At 40.2% G+C, this 18466-nt stretch overlaps 1 protein-coding gene across 1 annotated transcript in view; it reads left to right on the top strand.

Annotated features, from left to right (window-relative positions):
* LOC133386839 (C4b-binding protein alpha chain-like) overlaps nt 1–13037 on the top strand; it is a 28747-nt gene extending 15710 nt beyond the window's left edge. The window contains exons 2-6 of the mRNA XM_061630609.1: nt 140–328; nt 6215–6397; nt 8007–8198; nt 10594–10785; nt 12970–13037. Of these exons, the coding sequence (XP_061486593.1) occupies nt 140–328; nt 6215–6397; nt 8007–8198; nt 10594–10785; nt 12970–13037 (824 nt within the window). The remainder of the gene's footprint in view (nt 1–139; nt 329–6214; nt 6398–8006; nt 8199–10593; nt 10786–12969) is intronic.
* The last annotated feature ends 5429 nt before the right edge of the window (nt 13038–18466 follow it).

Raw genomic sequence — 18466 nt, 5'->3', positions numbered from 1 at the left:
TTGTGGCTGTATAATTTCTAGCATAATTTTTAATATTTTAAAGGATAAACTGTTGAATGATATAATCCATAATCTAGCAGATTATCATCATTACATTATGAACCTGATCTTTTTTCTAAATTGTTTAATATGTTTCTAGGCCTTCTATGTGCAGCTCCTCCAGATATTCCTGATGGATCTCACAGTGGAACTGGAAGTCCTTATACTTATGGAATAGTGATAACATACAATTGCAGTGAGAATTTCTCGCTTATTGGAGCACCCTCTATTTCTTGTGGCGTAGATAATACTCAAGCAGTGTGGAAAGGAAAACTCCCCAAATGCAAAGGTTGCATTTTCTTTTTATTTCCATGTTATATTTAGAAGTGAACTTTATGCCAGATAGCTAAGTGCTTCTTCCCCATCACTGTTTTTCACACTGTGAGTGATAATTTGACTTTACAAACACTGATTTAAACCTTCAGTGTTCATGTCCAGAATTCCTGAGTTGTTTAATAATATCTACTTGGGAGGTTGGAGATACTTTTCTTTTTAGGTTTATGCACAATCTCAGTAAATACCATGTTTCACTTCTATGCTCTACAGAAGCAAATGGGGAAGCCGCACTGTCTACAGGCGATGAGGCTATATTCCACACCCTAATTGTGTTCCCACTTCTTCCAAAGTGGCCAACTTGGACACTTGCATTCTTACTTGTGTAAATTAAATTATATAGTTTCTCATAATTAAAACATGAGTGAGTTACTCCAACTCCTAGATCATTTTGGTTGCCTTTTTCTGAACATTTCTAACTCTACAATATCTTTTTGAGATTAGGCAACTAGAACTGTACAAAGTATTCCAAATGCGTTCACACTATTGATTTGTATAATGCAATTATTGTTTTGGCAGTTATTTTATAATCACTTTCCTAATTATTTCCAACATCGATTTTGCCCTTTTTACAGCAGCCACACACACCTTCATCAAGTTATCAACACTGTTGACATCTTTATCTATCCACTATTTCCCCAAGGTCTCATTCCTGGTCGCTCAGTACCAGTTTGGACCCCATTAATGTGAAATTAGGAATTTTTGCCCCAGTGTGCATAATTATACTTCCTCACATTGAAACTCATTGGCTGTTTTACTGCCCATTCACCCAGTTTGGAGATACATTTTTTGGAGCTCCTTCCAATCCCTTTTTTGTGTTTACTACCCTGAACAGTTGGGTGGTATAGGCAAACTTGGTTACCTCATTAATCTACAACATTAATGAACAAGCTAAAAAGCACATGTCCCAATACTTTACTGAACTTTGCGGGACTCCACTTTCTACATCCCTCCATTGGGAGAACTGTCCGTTTTTCTATTGTCTGCTTCCTTTTTCTTAACCAGTTACTGAGTAACAAAAGGACCTCTCCTCTTATTCCATGCCTGCTATGCTTATTCAGTAGTCTTTGGTGAGGTACCTTGTCAAAAGCATTTTTAAAGTCTTAAGTACACAGTGTCAACTGGATCACCTCTGTCTGTATGTTTGTTGATTCTCTCAAAGAACTCTAAAAGTTTAGTGAGACTAAACCTTACCCTTGCAGAAGCCATGTTGGTTCTGCTTCAGTAAGGCTTGTTCTTTTGTATGCTTCGTATTTTTATCTTTAACAATACTTTCCACCAGTTTTCCTGGAAAAATATTAAGCTAGCAGGCCTGTAATTACCTGGATCCCTTTTTAAAAAAATGGTATTACAATGACTACTTTCCAGCCATCAGGTATGGAGATTGATCTGATAAGTTACAAAGTTGGGTTTATCATTTGTGCAGGTCTCCTTAGTAAGCAAACTCTTTGAAGCTCTTTTGACTTCCTAGCTGTGTTGACTTTCATATAAAATGTCTGTCTTAGTGGCTCTGATTTTGGTTAGGTATGTTAGCAAATGATTATCTACAGCTTTTCAGATATAATGGGCCACCCCAATATTGGGCATCAATATGTTTAAGAATTGCTGAAATAGCTTATATAGGCTGCTTATTTCAATGTATGCATCTTGAAAAATTGCAAAGAGTAAAAAAGTCCCTTTTTACAAATGGGCTTCTTGGCCCTCCCTTCTGAGTAAAGCAGTAATTTTCGTACAAGAGTGGAGGAAAGTACAAAATGATAAGACATCTGGGCAGGCAGCCAATGTATTCTCACTTATATCAACAAGGACGCTCCTTATATTGCTTGGCTGATACCTGTAGACAAGCAGACTTTCCAGGGAGGCTGACCAGTTAGTCAAACTAGTTGTTGATATTAGTCATACAGAAGGCATGGAGAAATAGCACAGAGAGGCAGTAGCTGATAAGACCATGGGAACACGCCCTCTCTTTGATGCAAAAGTGTATAAAAGGCCAGGCTTTACAGCGCTCATTTACCCTCAACTTTGGCTGAAGTGAGGGTTGAAGAGAATGCAGAAGAACCATCTATACCATCCATATGACATGTATTATACAGCCACAAGAGTGGCTGTATACTATAGTCAGCATGGATTTTTCGCATTCCGCAATGTTAAATTGAAAATACCCCCATGCCATTCTGATCCTTCCCATAAGCTCATTTCAAAACAAAACCTTACAAAACTTAATAGTCCTGAACTCAGAAATGCTTGCTTAATAGTCCTCTAAATTTCCATGGTAATACACAGAACAGTCAGAGAGAATCAAGAGTTCAAAGTGTAAAAAGAGAGAAAAACCAGACCGCTTTTGGACTTTTTTTTGTCAGAGTACTCATAATCTGTTGAAATTCATTAAAAATCAGCCATGTTCACAGAGTACCTGTATTCCTATTACTGACCTTGCCCCATACTCTGACCTTCATTTTCTGCAGTTTAAAAGTTTAAAAAATGCCTGGCTGACTTTTAATTAATTTAAGAACTTTTGGCTTGAACTCAATGATAATGTTGGGCATGCTCAGTAAGAACAAACTTTCAGTGTTCTAAAAGCCTCACAGCTGCTGGGCTTGGCTAATCAGGGGGCCACACCAACACCAGACTTTGATTTCACTGGAGACAGTCATGACTTCCCCCAAAGAATCCTGGGAAGTGTAGTTTGTGAAAGGTGCTGAGAGGAGACTCCTATTCCACTGACAGAGCTCCAGTGGCCAGAGTGGTTTAACAGTCAGTCGCTCTGATTGAAGCTCTGTGAGGGGAACAGGGCATCTCCTAGCAACTCTCAGCAACCTTCACTAACTACATTTCCCAGGATTCTTTGGGAGAAGCCATGATCGCCTAAAGTGAAATAACAGTCTGGTGTGGATGTGGCCAGGGACAGCTTTGGATTAAATTTGGGTGGAGGCTGCATGTGCCTGCTGTAGAATAAAAAGGTGGGGAAAACCCTGACAAAGAATGATACTGTTCACGATATTTTCCTTTTGGAAAGGAAAAGGGCTTCGCCTCTGCACAATGCCCGCCCACCCAATCTCCTCCCCTCCCTTCCCCTTCCTGACCTCCTCCTCCCCCCTTCCCCTTCCCCAGGTCAGTTTCACCTATCCTAAGCATGATTGCACAGGGGTAAATCCTACTGAACTCAAAAAGCATGCAAATCTGCCCTCCCCTCCTCCTCCCTCCTATCCCCTCCCTCCTATCCCCTCCCTCTTGCCCGCCCAGTTGCAAATATCCCCTTCTTATGGAAGGTAATTGAGGGAGTTGTGGCGCAGCAATGGCAAGTACTGTGAGTCTGGCTTTTAGAACACTGACAGTTCTTACTGAGCATGCCTGGGCTTATCATTGACTTCAGTGCTAAATTTCTTAAATTAATTAAAAATCAGCCAGGCATTTTTTAAACTTTGAAACTGTAGATAATGAAGGTCAGAGTATGGGGCAAGATCAGTGATAGGGTTACAGGTACTCTGTGAACATGGCTGATTTGTAATTAATGTCAACAAATTATGAGAACTCTGACAAAAAAAGTCCAACAGGGGTCTGGTTTTTTTTCTCTCTCTTTACACTTTGAACTCTCAATTCTCTTTGACTACTTTGTGTATTGCCATGAAAATTTAGAGGGTTATTAAGCAAGGGTTTCTGAGTTCAGGACTAGGTTTTGTAAGGTTTTGTTTGGAAATAAGCTTATGGGAAGCATCAGAATGGCATGGGGGTGTTTTCAATTTAACATTGTGGAATGCGAAACATCCATGCTGGCTATAGTATACAGCCACTCTCGTGGCTGTATAATTTGAGAGATCCATTGGTCATGCTGCTTCTGATGGTCAGCAGATGCCTCTGCCTCCTCACCATATCAGTGTAGCATTTCTATAGTGTATCTGTCACCAGGGCCATCCTTAGGGGTGGGCGAGCTGAGTAGTTGCTGGGGAGCCTAGCTGGGGGGGGCACCAGGATGAGTTAACTGTGGGTGCCAGGATGAGTTCAGTGGCTGTGGGTTTTTTTAATGCACTATCTACAGTGAGGAGAGCCACTGTGGTGTAGTGGTTAAGTGGTTAAGGACTCCGACCTGGGAGACCAGGGTTTGAATCCCCACACAGCCATGAAGCTCACTGGATGACCTTTGGCCAGTCACTGCCTCTCAGCCTCAGAGGAAGGCAATGGTAAACCCCCTCTGAATACTGTTTACCATGAAAACCCTATTCATAGGGTCGCCATAAGTCGGGATCAACTTGAAGGCAATCCATTTCATTTTTCATCTGCAGTGAATTAGGGTGGCAAAAAGCAAGTGCCTGTAGCCTTTTCTTTTCAAGGTTCTGCAAGATGATGGGTACTAACTACAAAAATGATCTTCCTTCAGTTAACTTTAAAGTTTGTTTTTGTTTCAGTTTCTACTTTGATGTCATTTGCACAAGGTAAAAATCAGTAGAACACAGCTCTTTACTTTGAGGCAACATTACCAAGTGTTTTTCAAATAGAGTAATACCTCGCATTAACGTACTCAATGGGACCAGAGCGAGTACGTAAACCAAAAATGTCCTTAAAGTGAAGCACTACCTTTTAACACTTTTTTCCCTCTCCTTCATGTGGAGCCTCAAAGCCCCGCGCTAAAGCCTCTGCTGCTGCACTGCCGCACCTCTCAGCTGATTGCGATCTCGCCTCCCAGCTGATTTGCGGTGGCGCGATCGCGTCTGTTTCCACTCCCACGTGCTAAAGCCTCTGCTGCTGCGCTGCCACGTCTCTCCCTAACCCTAACCCTGTAAGTGGTTTGCTAGCTGTGTTTCTGGAGAAATACAGGCATATGGAGCATGTACGTTATAGCGAGGCGACGTTAAGTGAAGCGACGTTAAGCGGGGTATGCCCTGTATTATAGATAATATAAGCACTATATAAATAATAATAAAATTAAGCCGTAAGATGTAATAGCTCAGCTGGATACCTTATTTATTTATAACTTTTATTTATTATTTTTAAAGATAAAATTAATGGATATCCTAAAATAAAGAATGCTTGCCAAAAGATAGGAACAACTACAAAACAAAAAATATTAAAAGTAAAACCTGTGATAGTTCTGCTGTGTTGCATAGGGGTTTGGAATTTGGAGGAGGTACTCAGGAGAAGCACAACCTGATCCCTATTTCTTTATCCCCATGTAAGAAAAAATGAAGCACATCTCTAATTCTGCTTGATTTGCAGAGGAGCTGCAGGTGAGAATTCTCACATGTAGTCTGTGCATGCAACAATTCTCACATGTGGCCCCCAGCTTTGTACACACATACATGGGTCCTTGTAAGAGGCAGCAGCATAACCCCCAACATCACACCTGCACCAGGCCCCATAAACCGTCTGGGTGGCCCTGCAAAACTGACCCAGGGGGGCCCAAAGGTACTCCTAGCCCAGGGTGCTATTTATCCTAGGGCCAGCCCTGTCTGTCACCATATCCGTTAGCACTTTTAACCTTGGAGAGCTTTCTAGAAAGTCCAATCTGTGATCTACTTAGGTGTTTCCCAAATATATGTGATTGTTCAGAATAGTAGCAAAACATTATTTACAATTATAATACTTGTGACACCACATTTTGATTTTTATTTATTTGTAACACTACTAACCCCTATCCAGGGTAATAACAGTTTTTGAATGTGTGACATAGAAATAACAGAGAACTATGTAAAGTAGAGCCAGACAGTGAACATCAACTTTTTCTTTTATAAAAATTCTACCTTTTTAATAAGGCTTCAGAAGACTATATTGGCCTTTAAGAAAAGATAAACTATTTGCAATGTTCTATTTATTTTTTGTGTTTTTGAATATTCCTATCCGCTTTTAGTGGTGAAATGTAAAGATCCAGTAATTGAGCATGGAATAATATTAAGTGGATTTGGACATTTGTATACATATGGCGACAATATCACATTTGAATGCAAAATTGGATATTTTATGATTGGAAGTTATTTGATTCGATGTGAGGAGAACAGTACTTGGTGTCCTGAGGTGCCATCATGTAAAAAAAGTAAGAATATCAAAGAATTTAATTTGAGATTGTTTACTCATTCAGTAATAACAGACTGTTTATTAAATGTGTGTGCATGTGTTTTTCTCCTTATAAATTCGAGCCAGACATTCAGAAGGGACCCTTCCCAAATCCTCCCCACTTTTACCCTATTTGATAATATGAGTGACAGTTGAATGGTTAAAACAATGTCTGAGATCCTGGCAGAACAAACTTTGGGGGACATGCAATGGTTATAAAAGGCCAGTACTTATTTCAGTTTCCCTTTTTGAATTCTCATTGTTAATTAGCTAGTACGAGTTTGTTTCTTTGTTTACATTTATATTTCATCTTCCATCATGAAACCCAAGGCAGTGTACTTGTGGTTCCCAGGTAGTCACCCAAGCACTGACTAGACCCAGACTTGCTTAACTTCAGCAAGATGTGGCCTCATGTGTCTTCAGTTCGGATCATATCCTAGGAAGGGGATGCTGGCCTTTTGGGCATGCGGGCACAGAATTTTGAGAGTGTGATGGGCACCATCCTTCTGCTTGCTTCTCTCCCGCCCATTCCCACTCTTGTCCCTCTTCCCTTGCCCTCAAAGATAGACATGTGTGCATTTGCAGTCACATACATTCTTTGTTTTTATGTGGGGTCTGGGTAAAAGTCAGATCCAGTACAATTAAAATGGATCCACTTGAATTTACATAATTTTTACAAGGAGCCCCTAGCAAAATAAATCAAATTAAAGCTTGCATTGGTAGATTACTCGGTTAAAAACTACTGATCCAGTGGTTGCCAGCACCATAAGAACTTTGATCACAGGCACAGTCCTTGTCGATTTTCATGACTTTTACATAGGATGACAACAAAACCACCAACAAATCACAGAACACATCTGTGGACACTGATGTGACCTATGATTTGATGTTGGTTTTGAGGAAATCCCCTACAAAATCCCTGGTGAAACCATCAAGGACTGGTGCATGTCAAGAAGTGCATTTGTTTATGGCTCTGTGTAAGCCTTTTAATTTTTTTGTTAAAAGCGGAGCCACAAGATTCAAAGAGAGATTTTGTTATCTAAGAGAATTGCCCCTTAGTCTAAAGTGGCCAGGTGAGGGCATGTTCTATCATAGGTTGACTTCCTGCTTCTTTTTGGCCCTTTGAGATGCTATAGGCTGGTTATCTTTAGAAATGCAATGGACAGAGACTCTCTTGAAACAAAATTAAGCGAGGGACTCTAGCTATAGAACATCACTCCTGATACTGAAGGGCATTGCCTAAAGAACTTAGTTTCTATCTTCTTGTCTTTGGGCCATGTTTTGAACCTTTTCTCCCTTTAAAAAAAAAACAACTTTTAATGGCATGTAAACTATGATTTCTTTAAATTCAAAGTTATTGCTTTTGTTAATGTTATATTACTGAGGTTTTCTTTTTAGTTCTTTTAACAGGAGGTTTTGGTGAGTCTCAGGAGCTCAGTCCTGACATGGTTACCAGATTTATGTTTAAATACTGGTGCAGTGGCAGCTAATTGAACTATTACATGTTTTGAGGGGGGCTTGTATCCTGACTGTCATCCATCATACACTGTTTTAATATTTTAACTTTTGGGGGGACTTTTTTGTTGCAGTTCATCCACAATTATGTGGTGCCCCATTAATTCCAAGTGGGGCTGTGCATCCATTGCAACATCAATACAAAATTGGAATGGTTGTTGCTGTAACCTGCAGTCGGCACTATTCTTTTCCTGATGAAACCATGGAGATGAGAGTAGCATGCCAAGGCTACAATTTGTGGGATCCTCCTGTGCAACCTTGTTTCTGTAAGTATTTCTGTAAGTTTCTGCTGCCCTGGGCTCCTTTTGGGATGAACAGTGGGATATAAATTTAATAATAAACAAGTATAAACACAGCTGAGATATTCATATCAGTTGTTCTAGTTTCATTCCCAAGACAGGTGCTACTTTCCTATAGCGTTCCATAAGGTGAATAATGATGTATAATAAATGAGTCAGTAGCCTGCTTTTTACCTCAAACTTTCTAATTTTAGGATGTGATCTACTTAATTAAAAACATTAATGAAATCTTCTAACCCATCAACATTTTCCCATATAGTTATTTAATAGTATGTCCACTGCACATTGAAACTCATCCTATGGCCTCTCTCTAAGTAGAGAAGACTTTTGGGTTTCTTTGCCGGAAAGTTAATGCCTCATTATTTATTTGTTTGTTTGTTTATATATCCCGCCCTTCCTCCCAGCAGGAGCCCAGTATAGTATAGTGGTACTAATTTAATACCTCCCTATGTTTGTGCTGACAGTTAATCCAAGAGGAGCTGCTGTAATGAATTCCTAGATGGATTCAAATGGCATATTGCTTTGGATTCAAGCAGAGCACTGCTCCCTTTGAAATACACAGTCAGTTTGGTTTGTTCTACTTATATGTATATACTGCGACACTAGAAACTGAAAGAAATCAAACCAGATATTTTTATCTCTTTATTATTACATTTATACAGGCATACCCTGCTTAACGTTGCTTCACTTAACGTCACCTCGCTATAACGTACATGCTCCATATGCCTGTATTTCTCCAGAAATGCAGCGCAGCAGCAGCGGCTTTAGTGCGTGGGGGTGGAAATAGACGCGATCGCACCACCGCAAATCAGCTGGGAGGCACAATCGCAATCAGCTGAGAGGCGTGGCAGCACAGCAGCAGAGGCTCTAGCTCGCAGGGGTGGAAATAGATGCGATCGCGCCACCGCAAATCAGCTGGGAGGCGCGATCGCGATCAGCTGGGAGGTGCAACAGCGCAGCAGCAGAGGCTTTAGCACGCAGGGGTGGAAATAGATGCAATCGCGCCACCGCAAATCAGCTGGGAGGTGCGATCGCGATCAGCTGAGAGGCATGGCAGCGCAGGAGCAGAGGCTTTAGCGTGGGGCTTTGAGGCTCCGAATGAAGGAGAGGTAAAAAAAGTGTTAAAAGGTAGTGCTTCACTTTAAGGACATTTTCGGTTTACGTACTCGCTCTGGTCCCATTGAGTACGTTAATGCGAGGTATTACTGTATCCATCTTTCCTCCAAGGAGCTCAGATTGGCATACATGGTTCTCTTCTCTCTCCATTTTACCCTGAAAGGGTTATGTTAAGCTGAGAGACTGTGACTGTCCCAAGGTCACCCAGAGAGCTTCGTGGCTGAGTGGGGATTTGAACCTTGGTCTTCCAGGTCCTAGTCCAACCTCTAACTACACCACACTGGCTATAACTGGATTTTGTTTCTCACAACTTGAAGACAGAGGGAGGATGGTAGCTGATTTTGATACTCTACTTTTGACCTATAAACCCTTATGCTGCTCAGGACCCCAATATCTTAAGTACTGTCTTGCCCAATATGACCCTACTCAGATTCTGTGATTGTCATCAAAGGCCCTTCTCAGTGTGCCCCCTCTGAAGTAGGTGCAGAAGATTGCAACACAAGAACGGGCTTTTTCAATGGTCATTCCTAATTTGTGGAATGCTTTCCCCAGGGAAACACACCTGGCAGCATTACTAGTCAGCTTTCAGATGCTAGGCTAAGACACTACTGTTTACCTAGGCTTTTCATTGATTAACTGGGATCATGCTGTAGTATGTTGCCTTGTCTGTTTGTGGTGGTTGTTTTTTAGTTGGGTGTGGTAGGCTTCATCCTTTTTACAGTATTGCTGAATGAGCACTTTTTAGATAGATCTGGCTTACCATATTCTCTAGATGTATTTTTATATGTTCGTAAGCTTTGTGTGTGAATCTGTAAGCTGCTTTGCAACACTTTTTGTAGACAGCACCAAATAACTAATATATGAACGATTTTTGCATACACATCTAAGGTTTTGAATCTATCATAGGAATTTCTTGGTGTTTTGATGAAGAACACTCTTCATGATACAAATTAAATTCTGTTTTTTGCAATAGGAAGATAGGGAGCTGCTTGTTATACTGAGTTAGTATTACCCCCACTGACAGGCAACAGCTCTCCAGGGTTTCAGACAGGGTACATTCCCAGCCATACCTGGAGATGCCAGGGATTGAACATGGGATCTTCTATGTGCAAAGCAGGTGCTCTACCATGAGCTATAGCTGTTCCCAATAATAATTATTATTTGTTAAGCTCAAATATGAAAGTTTTGGAAAATAATGTGGGATTTAGTATTGTTTTATTTTGTTTATAATAGTTTGTGTTTTCAGTTAGAACTTCACCAGACACTTTTCGGCTGTCTATCCGTAATGGAAAAATAGTCCATGGGAAGAAAAGCAACTATGAGCCTGGGGATACGGTTACTGTTGAATGTTCTGCTGGCTATACATTAATAGGGCCCTCTGAGATTCGCTACATTGGCGGGAAGCAGTGGTCACCTAAAATGCCATCTTGTTCTCTTAGTACGTATGTATATACCAATGCTTATCTGGCACTGCTTTAGCTTTGCAGTTATTACTCTTGTTTTTACTCAAACAGGAGATTTTCTTTCTCTTGCTAACTTGAGCTAACGTGTATAGGCAGGTCACCATGCGGTAGGTCACTAGGAGCAAATTCTGTAATCATCTGAGTCCATGTACAAAAAGAACCCCATTTGTTCAGAGAGGAAAGAGGACATTTTGCTCTAGATGGCAGGGCGATCTATTCCTGGCACCAGTGGATAATCTAAAGCCAGAATGGTGGCCCTGTGGCCCTCCACACGTTGCTGGAAAATCTAAGAGCCCCACACTGCTCTTTAAACCTCTGAAAATAAGCTAGTTTGCAGTTTGGGGATGCTGCTGGATGCCCAGGTTGCTACTATGGCCAGGAGTGCTTTTATCCAGTCTGTTTTGAGGCAAACACTGATCTCAGGCAAGGCAAGGCCTGGTGCAGGGCAGGGCTCAGACTGGATGCAGAGTAAGTCCAGACAAGACTCAGGTTAGATGCAGGGCAGGGCTCCAGATGGAGGCAAGGTTCAGGCTGAGCTATAGAAGAGTAGAGGTCTGATGTTGCTTCAGCAAGCATCAAATTGAAACTGAGCCTTATATAGCAGCTGTTGCATCCCTATTGCTGGCCCTGCTCTACTGAAAGATGCCCAGCCTGCTCCATTAGTGTTCTGCTCCATTAGAGCAGGGGAGACTCTGGTCTCACTGCAGCTTCTGTGATAGAAGTCTGAAGATGGCAAAGCTGCATCCTCAGGCTGGAGGGCTATTGGCATCACAGGCTAATCTGGTGGAAGCATTTCTGGGATTGGTCTTGCATGCCCTTCCCCTTCTGTTTTCCCCCCTCATCCCTTGAAGACAAAGAATCCAGCTCCAGGGTCATGATACAGTTTTGGCTAGTGTGCTAGCTACACCCCTTTCTGGTGAAGATGGAACTGGCCACAGTAACGCATACCTTGGTCACTTCCAGATATGGAGCTGCCCTTGAAAAGTGTTTGGAAACTGCAGCTAGTGCAAACATAGTGGCAAGGATGCTTTCTGGTGTTTGATTTTCAGATCATAACATGCTGGTCTTACATCAATTGCATTGGTTTCACATTTCTTTCCATACTCAAATTCAAGGTGCTAGTTCTTACCTATAAAGCCCTAAACTATTTGGAAGTAGAATATCTGAAAGATTGCCTCCTTCCATACAAACCTGCCTATAGGTTACAATAATCTTTGGAGTCTTTTTTGTCCTGCCGCATAAAGAGGTTCAGCTGGTGGAAATTCAAGATAAGGTCTTCTCAGTGACAACACCCCAACTGTGGAATTTTCTCTGAAAGAAGTTAGACTAGTATTCCTGATACTTTAAATTCACCTAACCTTCTGTGGTTATTAATTAGGATGATGAGTTTTAATCTCCCCATAGTCTCTGCTTTTATCCTTTGCTGTTAATATTTTGACATGTTTTAGTTGTTTTAATCATTTTATTATATTATAAACTGATTTTGGGGTCCATGAGACAGCTGAAAAGTGGTAAAGAAATGTCTTTATAAATAAACAAATGGTTTGGGACCAGATTTCCTGGAGATTACCTATATTTATATGAGCCTGTCTGGGTGTTAAGATCAGGTACAGAAATCCTGCTTGTGTGTCTGCCTGTAGGAGCAGTTAGAGCAGCAGGCATGAGAGAGAGGGTGTTTTTATATTTATGAACATTCCCAAAGGTTTGACCCCCCCCATTGCTTTATTTTAGGTATACCCTAAAGAATTTTAATCTACTCTTAGCTCAAAAGGATAGATTCGTTTTAAATTATTGCTGCTTTGTGTGTTCAGCTGTTTTTAGTATAAGGATTGTATAAGTGTTGTATAAGGATTGCTGGTCTAAAATGTTTTACTCCACTGTTTTATACTTCAGTTTCAATTATATTACAGGTTTCTTTAAAAAAAATGTTTTTGTTGTCGTACATTTCCTTGGAAAAGTTTCATACTTTGAAAGGTTGCTTATAAATCTTTGAAAAAAGTAAATAAGAAAACCATCTCACTGGTGATAATTGATGCTTTTGTCATGGGGCTAATAGCTGAAATGGAAGTGATTTTCATCAGGGCAGTGAGAGGAAAAAAGGATTACATCCCACACATGTGCACAAAATGTCCTCATGCCTTCTGTGTTTCTTTTTAAAGACACAACAGCAATTGATGTGTTTAGTGTCGCTTCTACTTTTGCCCTTAAACATGTCAACCAGCTGTAGTATGGAATCGACCTTCAGCAAGAGTGCTTCAGCAAATAATTTACTTCTGATGTGACTGCCAGTTGGAATGAGCATTTCTTTTAATTACTATTAACTTTTTTGTGAGAAACTTGCTTATCAGAACAATTTCCCCTCTCTTCTAGGTTTTGTCTTCATACTACTTATAGCTGGTATGTAATTTCTTAAAACTGAATGGAAAAGACAAGAAGATACATTTGCATGCTTTTGCAATAGGAAATAATACTGGCATTTCTTCCCTGTGAGGGAAAGAGCAAGTGGTTACTAAGACAGCATGGGATGGGATGGAAATAGGAACATTGGAAATAGGAACATGATGGAGTCTCTACCCTTCCAATCCAGTTATTCAATACAGTTGTTTCAATTTAGTCAGTCAATTCAACATAAAATCCAAACCATGCTACAAGAGCAACATAATAAAACCATAACCTCTTAATTTAAAAAACTGCAACAGAAATCCTTTCAAGACCCACCTAAAAGAAAGTGACATGTATCTCCCATGGTACTGAGTTCCATAACCTTAAGGCCACCACTGAAATGCCCTGTCTTCTGTCTTGTCGACCCTCATGGTGAACACTCAAGCAGGGCTTCCTTAACTGTCTTAATAGAGATTTGTATAGGCATAGCTCAGAGGTGAGGAACTATTTTGGCCCAGTGGGCTAGATCTTTATCTCCCCACCACACTGCAGGCAACTTTGACAGGTGGGTGTTCACAAGTTCCACAGCCTCCCTAGGATCGATGTTATGCATATATTGTTGACACTGTAACCCACATGTAGATCAGGAGCGGGGCCTCTGACCTGCGGCCAAACTTGGCCCACCAGTGGTTCAGATTTAGCCCACAAGGCTCATTTCTCCAAGCAACAGCCACCTTTCTCATATTTTAACATCGGGTGATTGACAGACAGATGCCCCTGCCTACCTGTCAAATTTGGCCTGTAGGACTATGATCAGATAAGGATCTGGCCCATGGAGCCAGAAGTTTTCCCTATCTGATGTAGACATTAAAAAGCATAGAGGACAGCATAGAACCTTGTGGCATCCCAAAGACCATGAGGTAGAAGACCCCCCAGCACCACTGACTATGTTCTGCTAGGAAGGTCCAAAGCCAGCACAAAACTGTGCCTCCTAAGCCCATTCTGGTAAGATAGCCCACACTATCATGGTTAGTGGTATCACTTCTGAGAGGTCGAGGAGAACCAACAGAGTTGCACTGTCCCTCTCCATTCCCCAGTGTAAGCCATCCACCATGGTTGTTTCTGTCCTGGAACCAGGCTGGAAAACAGATCAATTCCACTCCAAATTTAGATCTATTCCATTCAAGACTGCCTGAAGTTATGCCATAATAACTATGGGTAGAACCCAGTTAGTAAATCTTTTCAGACTGAGGGCAGCATTACTCCATGGGCAACCTTCTGGGGATGTAGCTGTTATTTTTGTACTGTAGGCTACAGTCTAGCCATGCAAAGGTCAGTGGTTTCTACATGTACATCTCCCTATCCAGAAAAGAAAGAGGCATTATTACAATTCAGGAACACATTTCAACCACACACAAGTGTGTGTTGGTGGGTGGCCTGGGGAGAGTCCCAAGGGCCAAATGGTCAGACCATGAGGATTGCATTTGGTCCCCAGGCCTGAGGTTCTGGTGTGGAGATTCTGCTTAGAAGGCAACAAGAAATAAGAAAACAAGGCATTCTTTTGTATCCTTTGTGACTAGAAAAGGCCATTTGAAACCTACTTGTGCTAATAGATACTTCATGAGCATCTGTTCTTTGAACTGGCCTTCAGAACTGAAAGGTTCAGAAGCTGTTACGAAGCATCACCCTTTTATGGGATTGAATGCCTTTTCTAAAAAATAAAATAGATGTACACTTTTGACTAGATTGTATTCACCAGATTGATGACATCATCAGTCCCCTTATATTGGTTGATATGTTCCTTTCTTTAATAAACCTTGCCTAATCTGAATTAATACATGAAACTATCAAAATATTCATTCTTTGAGATTTGTTGTAATCTGTATTTTAAATTCTTGCTTAAGTAGTAAAATTGGCCTATAACATTCAGGGTGTGAGCGGTCTATCCATGAGTACAACAATCTGCCTCTTTCCAAAATTTAGAAAGCATTTTCAGTTGTATTGCCTGATGTGACGGTTTTCCAATCTAGAAACAATTTATAAAACTAATTAATATTAGCATGTCAGGTCCAGGAGCTTTATTGTTATGCAGATTTTTAATTTTAGTTTTCAATTCCCATGTTGCATTTTTTTTCTTCAGAAGAAATGATGCAAGTAATTTTTTATTTATTTTTACCTTAGGGTCACAAAACTAGGGGGATTCACACAAGATTATTGACTGTGAAGTGGTACATTTGCAAATCTTGGCAAAGCAGCTAATTCAAAGTGTTTGAAAAAAATGTGTTGAAATCACCATGTGCATTCTTTTCTTTGCTACCTAAAAAATAAAGCAGTGAATTGGTTCTTAAAGTGTCTTTTTCCCCCCTTTTTAAAGCATGTTTGTTAATTTTCTTATGGCTGCCAGTTCAATCGGTTTACTTGAATTACTGTTCCAAGTAAAGGTAAGACCTCCTATTACCAAACTCTTACTTGCCTTCCTTTTTTGCACTTCAAAGAACCACATTACCTATACAGAAAAGGAGGCGGGAGGCGGGGAGGGACCAGATCTCTGATCCAAAGCATTGTGCGTGGTGTTCTACATGTATTCGGTGGCTTTTAAGCTCCCTCCTTTTTGGAGAAGCCTTTATAGCTCCCTGAAAGCCCACACTTAAAGGGGATGGGGGTCTTCCAAAGCAGCATGCCAATCAGGTACTAGGCATTGCTACTGGAAAAAAGTAGGCCACACCCACCCCAATGCATGCATGCAAACACTTGGTACATGTGCAAGTCCCTCTTTAGATCTTGGGCTAAAGCTTTGTGATTTAGGCTACAATCCAGTACACACTTACCTGGAAGTACGTCCCATTGAACCCAATGGAATTTATTTCTGAGTAGACATGTATTGGATTGCAGTTTTCACCACTTCAGTTGGTTGATGGCTAAAATAATCCTTTACTTGATTTAACTGGTGAAATCAAAATTTAATTTCCAGGGTTGTGATTAAGGGGCATACATGTTTATTTTTCAGGGTGTTTTTAATTTTGGTATGTTAACCTTACAAGCCATTAACATTTAAGCCCCCACAATCCCAGATATTAGAAGACACTGCAGTCAAGAAACAAAAAATTAATTATAATGCTGAAATATGTGTTCCATTTTTTAAACAGCATGTGTGTTTCTTTAACATTTAACCCTTTATACTGTAGGGGTAGGGGTTTGAAGCAGAAAAGCAGCATGCCTGGAAAGAGCACCCTTCCCTATTATCTACTTTAAATTGTCCAGGCTACTTTTTTCTTAAAAACTGGACGCTACTATCATAGAACTAACACTGGACACATGGTTTAATTCAGTAGTTTCCCAACTTTCTCCCATCGCATGGGACCTCCTGAAAATTGTTGAGGGTCTTGGCGGACTACTTAATTTTTTTTGCCTGTTGTAGCTGTGATAGATGCTGTATGATTTTTAATTGAACTTTTATTACACTTTTTATTCCTCTATATTTTATTGTATTACAGTTTGAATTCCAGAGAACTCAATCTGTAATACAGTAAAGTACAATATCAGAAATAAAAGCAATAAAAATGAATTAAAAATCAGTATGAATATTTAATATGATGGATGTGCCATCTCCTATCTTCAACCACAAATCCACAGAATGCAACGGGGCACTTGAATGAAGCTTGCAGACCTCTGATGGTCTGTGGGCCACAGTTTGGGAACCTCTGGTTTAATTACATGGATCTGCAAGTGGAACTGTTGCCATTTCTTTTTTGCTGCTGTTCCTTGGTTTAATTTATTTATAATTATTACATTTATATTCCACCTTTCCTCCAAGTAGCTCATGGTTCTCCCCCTCTCCATTTCATCCTCACAACAAACTTGTGAGATAGGTTGTTTTGAGTGACAGTGACAGTCCCAGGGTCACCCAGTGAGCTTCATGGGGAAGTTGGGGGTTTGAACCCTGGTCTCCAAGGTCCTAATCCAACACTCTTAACACCTACACCTGTATAAGTAGTCGATCCTTATAGACAACAAACACAGGCTTATGTTAGATTTTCACATACTGGAAAATTTAGAAGGCACATCTCTTTGCCTGTCTTCTGACTGAGCACCTGAACAATAGGCACACAGTATAATTCTGTGTACTGTAGAAGATGCTACAGTTTCCACAGAAATAACTATCAATGCCATTACATGTATTTATGTTGCAGTACCTCTAAGGACCTGAGAGTATGTTAGCCTTGCACATCCCTGAGAAGTTTTCTAGTATAGTTAAAGATAGGGGCTTGCCCAAAGCCACCAAATTAGCTTCATATATGAACAAAATAACTAGATACTTGAAAAATTACCTAGTCACAGCAAACCTGATAGATATTGGCCTTTTTTTTAAGCAGGGAATCTATTCCATACAAATACTTCAAAAGATGGTATATTTTGAATTCTGTTTATGCTCTTCAGATTTATACACCGATTTTATACTTTACATTATCTGTTTACACTCTCCAATAAGAACATAAAAACTGCCTTTCAAGGTTAAGCCAATCTCTCTGAAATTCAGCATTCTTTCTTTCCCTCACAGTGGCCAGCTCATAATCACAACAGGATGGCCATCCCTTGTTATTTGTCTCCATCATTTGGTATTCAGAGGTACACTGCCTCTGAAAATGGAGATATATTTCACTACTATGGCTAATAGTTTTTGGTAAGTCTATATCATAGATTTAAGAAAAGAAGTAATAACCTTTAGACAAATTATCCTCCATGAGTTTGTCTAATACTTTTTAAAGCTAAAACCTATGGTAATGAATTATCCTGTATTTTGTATGAAGTATTTCATTTATTCTGTAGAAAAGGTGTATCAACTACTTGATCACTTTATTTTCCTTTTCTGCATCTTTTCTAGTTCTATTTTTCTTCTTCTTTTTTAAGCTGAAGGAAAACTTGTATACTATTCTATTAATTGTATTTTTATTTTTTATTATATTTATACCCGACCTTTCTTTCCAGGAACTCAAGGTGGTGTACATGTTTCTCCTTCTCCCCATTTCATCCTTGCAAAAACCCCGTGCAGTAGATTAGGCTGAGAGATTATGACTTGTGCAAGGTCACCCAGTGAGCTCCATGGCCGAGTGGTGATTTGAATCTTAATCTCCCAGGTCCTAGTCCAGCACTCGTACAACTACACCACTATTTGATTTGAATCATGGCATTATTGTTGTTTATTGTTGTTGTTGTTACGTGCCTTCAAGTCGATTACATTTTATGGCGACCCTATGAATGGGTGACCTCCAATAG

Source organism: Rhineura floridana, chromosome 6 (assembly GCF_030035675.1).
Source record: "Rhineura floridana isolate rRhiFlo1 chromosome 6, rRhiFlo1.hap2, whole genome shotgun sequence".
NCBI classification, from domain to species: domain Eukaryota; kingdom Metazoa; phylum Chordata; class Lepidosauria; order Squamata; family Rhineuridae; genus Rhineura; species Rhineura floridana.
The sequence above is the reverse complement of the archived record's forward strand: the minus strand, read 5'-3'. Positions and strand labels throughout refer to the sequence as shown.